At 51.1% G+C, this 12,116-nt stretch overlaps 1 protein-coding gene across 1 annotated transcript; it reads right to left on the bottom strand.

Annotated features, from left to right (window-relative positions):
• Positions 1–2,968: 2,968 nt before the first annotated feature.
• Positions 2,969–10,578, bottom strand: LOC103049682 (lens fiber membrane intrinsic protein). The gene is made up of 4 exons (XM_088151120.1): positions 10,404–10,578; positions 9,184–9,324; positions 7,062–7,196; positions 2,969–3,159 (listed from the first exon to the last, which is right to left on the bottom strand). The coding sequence occupies exons 1-4, from the start codon at positions 10,576–10,578 to the stop codon at positions 2,969–2,971; spliced, it is 642 nt and encodes a 213-aa protein (XP_088007246.1).
• Positions 10,579–12,116: the final 1,538 nt, after the last annotated feature.

The raw sequence follows: 12,116 nt of genomic DNA, 5'->3' as shown, positions 1-12,116 counted from the left end.
TCCAGGTTTTCAGGGTCAGGTAAAACGTTTCCACTTCTTCTCCTCTACTTTCCCCGCTACTGACTTAGAGCATCTTTGAGAGTTACCCTACCGTGATGGTGCAAAGATACCAGTGAGGAACACAGGTTTTGTGCCCTTTCAACATGGCTGGGGGATGCTCTGAAACCACCGTAAATCGCTTGTGGAGAAATGGCCTGCAGATTTACACGACACTAGACTAAAATAGGGTTGATCGGTTTGTGCTTCAGAATACTGCGGGAACCCTGACAACGCTGCAGCTCGCTGCGCCTCGCCAGCAGCCAGACTGGAGGTGCTTTATTTGTTACGTAAACTCAGCAGTTGCATTTGCTGGTCTGGGTTTACACGGGACATGGGAACACAGCCTCCGAGTGGGCGCCTCGCCACCATTGCTTCGGCCCATGGCTTTCCCCCACAGAGGCTCAAAAATCAGATCAAAGCAGCTGCAGCCAGAGGTAGTTTGGCGCAAGCTCTCAGACTGCTGGATTTCTCCCAGCAAACTTGAGAAGGAAACGCGGAGTGGGCTTACGGGTGCTGTGCGTGGGCTGCAAACGTCCAAACCACCATGCGGGGGCAGCCGAGATGTGGCATTTCTGTATTGCTTCGATGCCCCCATCCAAATCTTTGCAGCCCAGAAATGTTGGGCTGAACTGCAGTTGATCTGCGGCTGCGTGACTGTTCATGCAACACACCAGGCCATCTTAACGGAACCACGGTTTACTCCAGTGACCCAATTTACTGGAATGGTATGACACCCTGAGACATAAATGAATCCGATGCGTTGCATAACATGCTAGATTACAATACAATTTACTTCAGTGGACTGTATGAACCCAGTTATTATAACTAATATATCCTTCGGTGACAACCTGCTAGACTAGGCTAAACCAGAATTAGATACTTTCCATGTCAGCATGTTGTGGAAACCCGGCCACTGTTTTAGCATGTTGCAAGAGCTAAGCTTCAACCTAGAGTTTCTCCCTCGAGGCACAAATGACCAGGCTCAAATTATCCTACTTCAGACACGTTATGCAAAGACCCAACTCTCTGGAGAAGGCTCCGATGTGGGAAAGGTGGGAGGAAAGAGAAGAAGAGGACGACCAGCAGCCAGAGGGACGGACTCAGACACAGCAGCGATGGGGGCACCATTGGAAGCCCTGAAGGACCCGGTTAGGGACAGATCATCATGGAGAACGTCTATCCATGCGGTCTCTAGAAGTGAAAAACGACTTGATGGCAATCAATGATGTAAGCTACCATGCTAAGCCAGAATATGGTTTATTTGCTTGGGCATTGACTATTGTGTGAACGCAGAGGTTGTGGGCACTCTGGATCAATTTCATAGACCACAGTTGAGTAAAGTCTCGGTCAGTCATGACCTGCTTAGCTATAAAGCCAGAGATGTTGCAAACCACACGAGGCCCATAGGAGAAATGTTCCCCAGAACACCAAGCAGCCTCCTGCTTGGCCTCCCGCAGCTGAATTCTTGTAGAATCTGCCCTGGGAATTTCGAGCTCGATCCATTCCAAGCATTGCGGTAAAGGTGTGTGACAGAAGCTTCTTTGTGAAATGCTTGATCCAAAGTAATATTAAAAAATAATAATAAATAGGTAGGGCAAGGAGCCTACGTCACCCATCCCTGACAATTCTTGGGTTGACTTCCATGTCACGAAAAACGGCCCTGATTCCTCCATCCCGTTTCTGTGAAAAGAGGTGAAAGGGAATCAGGCAGGTGTTCTTCTCTGTACCGCTGGCTGACCAACTGGCCCATTTCTTTGCACAGAAGGAAGCCCTGAGATGGCTGGGGACAGAGCCAGGCAATTTTATCTTGTCACCAGAGTGGAGCTGGATCTCCTCCAGGGTTGGGTCCAGCTGTTCTGGGAACGCAGTGTCAGAACCCACAGCAATTGAATGAATAACCAAAAGAGGACTGATTTATTGGGGATAATAAATGCTGGGTTTGCTTGCTTTGGTTCTGCCATTTGTAACAAAGGGGGGGGGAATGAAAGAAGACAGAGCTGGTGTCATCTCGAAGGCCAGGAAGGAGAGGTGTTATCAGGGTGAGGAATTCTCAAGCCCACGACTCGGTGGGAAAGAAATCTGGCGTGAAATAAGAGGGGGGAGCAGAGGGGGTGAAAGCAGAGGGAAAGTTACGCAGGCTTTAGTTCTAGCAACGCTTTGCTTAGAGCTCCATGTACCATCCAGTACTGGACTTTACCCGAGAGCAGAACCCATCGAACTGGAATGGCCTCAGAGGAGCAGGAGAGGCCTTCGCCGAAACAATCGCCCAAGGAGGACCAGGAGTTGCTGCAGCTTGAAGCAGACATTTCGCAGTTGGACCTCGGAGCGGTTGGGGGAGGCGAGTTGCCACAGTCCCCTCGGATAGAGGTCGAGGAGATGGACGTCCCCCCTCAGCCCATCGAGGCAAAATTGGTCAGGCAAAATTGGTCGTCAGGCAAAAAGACCCAGCCGGGCGCCTGGCTCAGTGATGGGGTCCGCAGAGTGACTTGAGTTTTGGGGATGCTTCTGAAGGACCTCCCCCAGAGGTACCTGACCGTCCCAGGTGGTCAAGAGCCGTGGGAGGAATGACCAGGTTCACAGCACCATGGGACGAGGGTCGACGGGTGCAGGAGTTGGAGGGTGAAATCCACACCTTGAGGGAGCATATAAGACTTCTTGAGCAGTCGGGCGCCATGGGCAAGCCTGCACCCGTGGCTCCGCTTGGCTTACAACCTGCTGGTCCCAGACCGATGACCCCGCACGTCATCCCGGGCCCTGGGCTTGCACCCGCGGGGCCACCGACCCTTCCTCCTCCTCCTCCTCCTCCTCCTCCTCCTCCTCCTCCTCCGGAGCGACCACCTAGAAGACTGCAAGGGGAGGGACCCCCAGCCGGGCGCCGAGGGACAGGGCTGCAGATGCCGGCAGGCCAGGGACGAGGGGCCCCGCGACTCTACCGGGGGGAGGGAGACCCGCTGAAGAGATGGGGGCTGGAGGAAAAGTACAACAGAGTCCCGGGGCAGCTGGCCACCTTCTTGAACCAGGTGAGGATCTGCATGCGGACATCTTTTCGCGAGTGACGCCTGGAGGGTGCTGTACATGTCCCAGTTCCTGGTGGGCGTAGCAGCGGAGTGGGTGAATGACCTGAATGAGGCAGAGGCGCCAGAGCTGGGGGATTTCGACTAATTCATCACCGTGCTGCACAGCCAGTTCGAGGACCAATGCGCCTGAACTCAAGCAGTGAAGAAGATCAGGGGGCTGAAGCAAGGAACCCACTCCGTCACCGAGTACTCCTTGGAGTTTAGGCACCTGGCCACAAAGCTCCCGGACTGGTCGGAGGGGCTCCTCGTGCAGCTGTTCCAGGAGGGGCTGAACCCATCCTAAAACACCCAGACCCCACAATGCCTTTCGTAACTCAAGCAGATGCTTCAGATGTGGCTCTTGGAGCAGTTTTATTGCAAAAAGATGGAAAGGGGGTGCTACGGCCATGTGCATACTTGTCTAGAAAGTTCAGTGAAACAGAAAGGAGATGGCTGCTGTGGGAAAAAGAGGCTTTGGCTGTGAAATGGGCTTTGATGAATTGGAGACATTTGCTGGAAGGGGCAGAACAGCCTCTTGAAGTATGGACAGATCATAAGAATCTAGACACCCTAAAGTCACCCAGAAAACTGTCCCCCAAACAAGTGAGATGGGCACAGTTTTTCAGTCGGTTTAAGTTCACTTTGAAATGCCTCCCTGGGGGAAAGAACTTCCTGGCGGATGCGCTCTCGAGATTGCCACAACACAACCGCCAGGGGGAGAAGGTGGTGTCAGCTGTGATTCCCATGGGGCAGGAGCAGGAACTGGCAGCGGTGGTGACTAGATCTCAGAGTAAAGCCCCAGAGCTTCCTCCTGACCAGGGACTGCTCAAAGAAATTAATGGGGGAATGGAAAAGGATGAGCGGTCACGACTTGATGAGAAAGAAATCTGGCGCCAAAGAAGAAGGGGGAGAGAGGGGGTAAAAGTAGAGGAAAAGTTACGTAGGCTTTAGTTTTAGCAATGCTTTGCTTCGAGCTGCATGTACGATCCAATAAAGGAGCATTTATCTGAACCAGGCCTGGTTTCATGAGAATTCTTCTGGATTGGGATTTGGACATTGTAGGCTTGACACCCAGCCTGTTGGGTGAGTTTACAGTTTTGGTGCTAACCCAGCGCATGATTTATTGCAGTATCCAAAATACATGGATATGGAAGATAGCGAGAGGATCTCCTGGGTCTTCTCCGTCTCGCGCCTGGAATAGTCTGAAGCCGTCCCTGGACCAGCAAGTTCATCCTCCTGCTGCGGAAAGCTCCAACCCGCTTCTTTTTGCTTCCTCGCCTGTTTCTTTGTGACGCGGGATGAGCAGAGGCTGGCGTGTAGGTGTGTGCTGTACCTGGCCCGTTGGCCCCCTTCCTGACCCGTCCACAGGCGTGTGAATTCAGGATGATTCAGCCCAGAATGAGTCAATGGCACATCACGGAATGGAAGTCATAATTTTTGAAACCAGGGGGTGATCTCACTCCGCAGGAAGTCTTGCCAGATCCTTCACATACCAAGGCCAGAAGGTCATGAGGCAGGTACCTTGGCCAGTTACCCCATCCATGTGAGGATTCACAAGTGACCACAAGAGTTCTCCGGCACTGACTAAGAAGGTGTGTCTCAGGAGGGGGCCTTTGAATCACACCACGAGCCAGACACTGGTGTTTATTTTCAGGGAGGCAGAAGGATTCCTGCAGGAGCAGAGTCATCCCTGAAAGTGTTGGGCAATTCCACGGGGTGCTGACCCCTTTCTGGGCAGGGGAGGCTCACTGGGCCAGGAGGGAGGCTGGGGAGGCCTCTTAGCTCTCCTCCAGAGAGCAAGGGGATGTTTCAAGTGGCCGTAGGCAATTTGGCCTCCACCAAAATTTGGGGGCTCCTATGGTCTCTCGCTTTGGGCAACATTGCCTGGGACTGTTGGAAGCCGAAATCCATCGCTTCGGAAGGCAGATCGAGGCCACGTGCCCTGTGCATTCGCTTCAGCAACTGTACACGAGGCTTGTTTCGACACAGGGAAAGCCACGGTGGGAACCCCTCGAATAAACTGAGCTCTGATTCCTCTCCCGCCCCCCCCAAGCTAAATATGTCTGTCCAAGAAGGTCTGTGATGGCAGAACTTAGGGGAGGAAACCTCCAATGATCAGAAGAGATTTGGCCAGCGCAGGAGGTGGGTGCAGCAAGGAAAGAGGTAAAGGTAAACAGAAATAAAGCATCTTATAGCACCTTAAAGACTAACCATTTATTTTGGCATTTCTCAAAATGGGCGGGCTTATAAGGGATTGTTTTACTAATAGAAGAGAATATGCGTAGCTCAGGGTTGAACTGTGGAGTCCCTGGAGTGCTCTGAGCTTGGCTGTTTTCTTGCAAATGTTTCATGCTAGCACTGAAGATGTGACCTAGCCGGGTAATGAAACGTTTGCAAGAAAACAGCCAAGCTCAGAGAACTCCAGGGACTCCATGATTGTTTTACTGTAGGGTGAGCCTTTAAATCTTTCTGCTCCTTCCTTGATTTTGGCAGCATCTCAACAGGTCCTGATCCATTGCCACAATTACACCAGAGGAGTAAGTTGCTGGTGGCACAACCCCACCCAGCAAGGTGGCCAGTGCCCTCTTGTGGAGCTGTGTCTAACGTCACAAGAATCTAGCCTGTGTGCCTAAGGCAGTGTTGTCCAAACTTGGCCACTTTGAGATGAGTGGACTTCAACTCCCAGAATTCTCCAGCCAGCCATGCTGGCTGGGGAATTCTGGGAGTTGAAGTCCACTCATCTTAAAGTGGCCAAGTTTGGACAACACTTGCCTAAGGTGACCAGATGCCAAAAGGAAGGGCCAAACGGGGAGGCTGCAGTTTTAATCCTTGGGCAGAAAGGGGAATTTTAGGAAGGTGCAAGCCGTGATGCAGCCCCCGTGCAGCAAAGATGTTTTTTTGGAAAAACCTTTGGAAAGCCTGCCCACTTTGGCATCCGGCCACCCTTTGAGCAAGTAGAATGAATGCTGCTTGCATGCACGCATGGCCCATGCCTGGAGCGTGCTCTTTTATTGTCTTCCTGTCAGCACACACATAAAGCATCTTCCCCAGAGGGAAGGAAGAGAAGGGAACTTTGGACACGCAAGGGGGTGACCCACGGAGCAGGAGGAGAGTTTTAGGAGGAAGGGCGGGGAGTTTGCATGTGGCGGGGACCAAAGGGGGCCCGCTGAAAACGGCTGCAAGAGGAGATCCTGTTTCAGCATCGGCGGCCAAGCGTACGCGACACGGGCACTGGGTTCTCACAGCATACTTCATCCGGTTAGTTCGTGGATTACAATATTCTAAACTTGAACAACATTTCGTGTATGTGTGGGTCTTGGGGTGTTGTGTGACCCCAGCCTCTTAGCTTATGGTCCAATCTGCTGAGCAGGCGCAGAACACGGGTTAATTCAGATTCTCCTCCCCGGGCTGGATTGTTGTGTGAACCTGGCCACCGTAGTGTGTTGATCAGGGCTTCTGATTTCATGCAATAAGCGAACATCACGGCTTGTTGGAGAAAAGCGGTTCTGAGCGCAGTGCATGGACGCGGCCTTTGCCCTGGTCTCTCAGCATTAACTGGGCTGTTGGGGGGACCCTGGCGGAGGAGGAAGAACAAGGACAAGGGGCCACGAGGCGGCGCAAGGGGAGATCTGGCTGGGATGGACTTGGGCCAAGGTGGTGCGGCAAAGGGAATCAACCGCTCGCCCTGCTGGATCCGCCGGGGGGCAAATTCCTGCGGACGGCACAGAAGTGGAAAGCACCTGAGAAGAAAAAGGGGAGAGATGGTGACCCGAGAGAGGACACCGGGGAGGATTCACGGGCTGTAGACAACACCAAGACACACACAGAGAGCCTTACAGGAGCCCCGTGCCCAGCAGAGCCAAACCCCGGGAATCCTGCAGTCGGGGACCCCCAGCCCCACCGGGGTCTCGGGATCTGGGACAGGGAGGGCCGGGGATGGGGAACCTCGGTCCGCTCCCAAGGTACCTGCGGCGATGGTCAGCACGATGGCGATCCAGCCCAGGATGTACGACCAGGAGAAGCGCCAGTCAGCGTAGCGCTTGCCGTAGAAATTCACAGTCACACCGGTGTAGACTGACAGGCCCAGCAAGGCGAAGAGTCCTGGGAACAAAAAGATTGAATTCTCTACTTTGGGAGGGGGAAGACTCAACTGTGGATTTGCCATTACGGGGCAGAGTTTTGGTTGAGCGCTTTTATGTTTTCGTCGCTTGTGTAAATTGCCCAGAGCCGTTTGGAACGGAGCAGCAAACCAGCAAGCAAACCGAATCAAATTCCCAAAGGGATTAGATTCATGTGACACCCTAAATCAGTGTTTCTCAACCTTGGCAACTGGAAGATGTGTGGACTTCAACTCCACTGGCTGGGGAATCCTGGGAGTTGAAGTCCACACATCTTCAAGCTGGGCTCCATACCTTCAACACACTGGATTGCCTGGGTGAGAGCTAATAGATACGGGTTGCAAACCCCAGGCTAACCTCTAGATGTCAGCCAAGAGTACAGGAAAATGCAACCCAGAGTCTTTCAGGTGGGCGAGTGGGAAGGGGAGGGGAGGGGCTGGGCATGCTGAGCCCCCGCGTGGCTTTCTCTGGATCAGACTTGCAGAGGAAGGCTATTTGGGGTGAGGGGCTTGGGGACGTCTGCCACGTGACCTTCCCCCTCCCTTCCTTACCCCCAGTCCCGACATCGGAAAGATGGTCCTACAGGGATGCTCCTGAGGACCAAGAGAAGCCGCAGGGAGTCCACCGGTCGCATCCCAAACTCACTCACTGCCATGTGCTGAAGGTGCCAGTCAAGCTGCTGGCTCTCATCTGGAAAGCCCTGCGTGGCACGTGACCACCCGGCTATTTGTGGGACTCCCTGTCTCTGGGGGTTCTGCCCGGTGCACCAAGTCCAACAGGGTGGGCATGCCGCAAATCCCTTCTATCACACAGTGCCATCTTGTGGGGCTGAGCAGGTGTGTCTTCTCCGTGCCCGCTCTATGAAACAGCCTCCCTCTTTTTTTCTTTTTTTGCATCGGATTGTTTTAATTTTGCTTTGCTGTGTCGGTTGGAGCGTTTTTTGTTTTGACAAACTGATCATTAGCTGCCCAGAGTTTTGTATTTAACGTGGGCAACGATATCGATTTTCTAAAGGAACCAGTAAGTAAATACCGTCTGAACCTTCTAACCCGTTTCCTGCTTGAGTGTTGTCATAATACGTGGTTAGCTCAATAATCAAAGTGAAGAAATGTCGGAGGGAAAAAAAAAATTGAAAGGCCGCTGGGGGCAGGAAACCCTCAAGAAGATCTGTGGTGAGATTGTTTGGATGAAATGTAAATGTTTGACAACTCATGATTTTTTGCAGATTTGCAATAAAGACGTTTGGTTTGGGACAATGAAAAAAAGAAAGAAAGAAACAGGGCAACCCCGTGCAAGGCCCAGTGCTGTGGGGTTCCTCCTTGGAAAAAGCATTTCTCTTTATTATTATTTATTTATTTAAAAAGCGCTTTGACAAAAAAGTAAAATAAATGTAACGAAGAAAAAAAAATGTTAATGCGTCACAACAGCGAACAGTTACAACGCTATATAAACTTACCTAATGCTAGTACGTATATATTTCTACTGCATTTATCGATCGTATTTTTTTCAACCGACTGTATTTTGTATAGATGAAATGTTTCCTCCTACTTTTCCACTATTTAGAGCAGTGTTGTCCAAACTTGGCCACTTTAAGATGAGTGGACTTCAACTCCCAGAATTCCCCAGCCAGCATGGCTGGCTGGGGAATTCTGGGAGTTGAAGTCCACTCATCTTAAAGTGGCCAAGTTTGGACAACACTGATTTAGAGGAACTAGACAAGGATGTCCGCCTTCACCCTTGCTTTTTAATATTCACATTTGGACTCAGCCACCAACAAGGACAGAGAAGCGGTGGGGCAGCCCCAAACCAACCGGCTCTCAGAAGCCTCACTGTCCTCTGCTTGCGCCTGGAGCATGGGCGTGCACTGGGAGGAGACAGGCACGGTCATCCGCCCCAAGGGGGGATCCAGGCTGGAGAACGCGTGCGTCTGCTTTCCGCCCCCCACCCCGGCCCTGAGCGTTCCCACCTACCTGCAATCAAGAGGGTGACCCCTGCGGAGCGGCTGCGGGAAAAACGGGCGCTGCCGGAGTAGGTCATGAGTTCCAGGATGATCCCAGCGAAAGAGGACAGGATGGAGATGAGCATGAAGGCTCGCGTGGCGTCCCAGAAAGCTGTGTGGGGAGCGAGAGCCATTGGTTCTCTCACATGAACCTTCAGGGTCAGGAAGGCCACCTTTGACTTAACACAGGGCCTGGTTGCTGCCTATGGACTGGTGTGGACTTCACCTCTATGACGCAGGACCTGCGTTGGGGTTAGGTGCCATGGGCCAAGGCGCAACTTCAGGCCTTGCCTGTACAACCTCCAAACCATTTTATTTTGTACATTATTTAGATGTATATCCCGCCAAGAGCATGACGTTCCACATCAAACTTTCCCTCCTCAATATTTCTCCATAACATCAACCCTGTGAAGTCAGTTGGGCTTAGAGACAGTGACTGGTCCAAAGTTCCCCCGTGGACTTGATAGTGAAGAGGGACTAGAACCCGGGGCTTGGCGGTCCTAGGCTAAACATTCAGTATGGCTGTCACAAACCTCTTCTGACTGGTTCACACAATATGCTAAGACCATAGATGGGTTTCCACAACATGCTGAACCACCATCAATCTAGTCCCACTGAGCCTCGTCTTGCACGTTGCAGGAACCCTGCCATCATGTCAAGCCATGGGCACAGCGTGTTATGTAGGCACAGGAGTTCTGTTTCGTTAACTTAATGCGATCAGTGGGTGGTGCGAATCCAGCCATTAAGTCCAACGAAAGCTTGTAAGCAACACATTTTCAGTGACCTGCACGGCTGAGTTTTTCTAGCCTGTCTTTAGAAAAATATATTCATTGAATCAGGGTTTCTCAACCTTGGCCACTTTGAGACGTGTGGACTTCAACTCCCAGAATTCCCCAGCCAGTATACTTTAAGATGGGTGGACTTCAACTCCCAGCATGCTGGCTGAGGAATTCTGGGAGTTGAAGTCCACACGTCTCAAAGTGGCCAAGGTTGAGAAACTCTGCAAGTACCCGAGAGGAACTTGACGCTTGATTTGTTCTATGCTCATTTGGAACGAGTTACAGATGTCCAGAGGATGCACTAACCCAAATCAAGGGTCTCTTGGGACCGATAGTTTCTTTCTTTCTGGAAGTTGGTTTGCACATTAAAAACAGTCCCATTTTTCAGCCCCAAGCTGGTTGGCATCCTTACCAAGGGTGATGGTGTGCGGGTGGCATTTGTTTCCCACGCAGAAGCGCCAGAGCCCCTGATTGCTGAGGCTGCCGGAGTAGCGGTACTGCATCCAAAAGTCCGTGGCCGTGGCCACAATGAGGAGGACCAGACCGGAGACTGCGCACAACAGGGCCCCTCCCATCCAACCGAACATCGTGGACACTCGCGGTCGTGAAGCTCCAGCGGGGGCTCCTTTTGCAGCAGAAAGGGCTGGGGAGAATTCTGCAAACTGCAAATTCGGCAAAATCAACATAACGTCCAGCTTTTTCTCCTCTTTACCTTTGGTGGGGTGGGGGGAGTCATTTTAGCTTGTTCTTGCTGGTCATGACAAGCTACGCAAGTTGGTCCAGACACAACTTTTCTCCTTATTCTTATTCTCACTCGGCCACTGTGGTGCTCAGCCATATGCCACCTACTTTGGGAATTATGTCTCCCTGGCCCAATGTTTCTCATCCTTAGCAACTTTAACACGTGTGGACTTCAATTCCCAGAATTCCCCAGCCAGCATGGCTGGCTGGGGAATTCTGGGAGTTGAAGTCCACGCATCTTCAAGTTGCCAAGGTTGAGAAACACTGCTCAACCTTGCTAGTTTCCTGACTAACTAGCAGCCTGATCAACAATCATTTTAAAATGCACACAGTCCAATCCACAACCCAAATTATTACCGGTCATGGGAAGAAATTCCTTACTTGTTCTTTGCTAGAACAAATTTTGCAACAGGGGGATTTGGGGAAGAGCAAAAGCCCCCCGCCAGGGAGGTCAGTGATTCTCACACTGCCACACTCTCGTCACAGCCGTAACACTAATCTTATTTTCCTTACCTTCTGGGGAATTGTATTTTCTGAATTAAGACAGTATTCCAGTCACAGACGTGCTGCCCTGTGGGAAGATACAAAGCTTTGTATTCCACCCGTAGAGAGATATCGAGCCTACATCATTGTCTACAACGGTCAACTGATGGCAATTGTGAAAACAAATTAGTGGCTGCTTTCAGACAAGATGCCAAGTCTGGTTTATTTTAACTCTGGTGAGATTTTTGAACTTGAGCCTACTGCACAAACACAGCCTTTTTGGAAAGTTTGCGGTTCAACGTGTGGTGCAAATTTAAAGATGAATTCAACGGCCCATTTTAAGTGTGCTGCCTCAAAGCCATCCTGCAAATGCCATCAAAATCACCCAAATGAAATGTAAAACCTAATTAATCCAGAGGACAAGCTGTAAACATTTGTAAAGCACCATCTTCTAAAAGCAAGGTCCACAACTTTTCTCTCAACTGAAATGAAGTCCAACGGGGAAATCCAAAGTGCATTTTCCACATGCTGTGCATTCTGAAACAAATACAGGGATGAAAAGGAGTTCAAGATTTTCAAGGGATCAGAAAGAGCAGATTTTCCATTTGTCCAGGATCAGGATGGGCTGAACGGTACAGAAAGGCCTTTGTGTGGCCGTGAGAGTTTAGGACTCAGAAATATCGATGGTCTCAGGACTACTTCATCCACCTACAAGCAAAACGTGAAGGCACAATCGTTCCCAGGAAAGATCTCTTGGGGAAAAGGGAAGGAAGGAAATCAAGCCCAGGCTGGATAAGTGAACGAGCAGATTGGCAAAAGATCTGCCTGAATGGGATCGGCTAACCTTGCTTTTTTCTTGTTGGTTTGCAAGAGGCACATCCAGAAAAGGAAGATTTTTTGC

This window comes from Python bivittatus, unplaced genomic scaffold (genome assembly GCF_059951505.1).
Source record: "Python bivittatus isolate LINGU-HERP-01145 unplaced genomic scaffold, Pbiv_v1 ctg000660_np1212, whole genome shotgun sequence".
NCBI classification, from domain to species: Eukaryota; Metazoa; Chordata; class Lepidosauria; order Squamata; family Pythonidae; genus Python; species Python bivittatus.
Note: the sequence above shows the minus strand (reverse complement) of the source record. Positions and strands in the feature narration are given on the sequence as shown.

Bases quoted from the DNA above. Each gene is read 5' to 3' on its own strand.
- LOC103049682 (XM_088151120.1), bottom strand. From the start codon at position 10,578: ATGTTCGGTTGGATGGGAGGGGCCCTGTTGTGCGCAGTCTCCGGTCTG. The intron at 9,325-10,403 runs GTAAGGATGCCA...CTCCCCACACAG, and splicing joins CCCGCACACCATCACCCTTG to CTTTCTGGGACGCCACGCGA. The intron at 3,160-7,061 runs GTACCTTGGGAG...TGCCTCATTCAG, and splicing joins CGTGCTGACCATCGCCGCAG to GTCATTCACCCACTCCGCTG.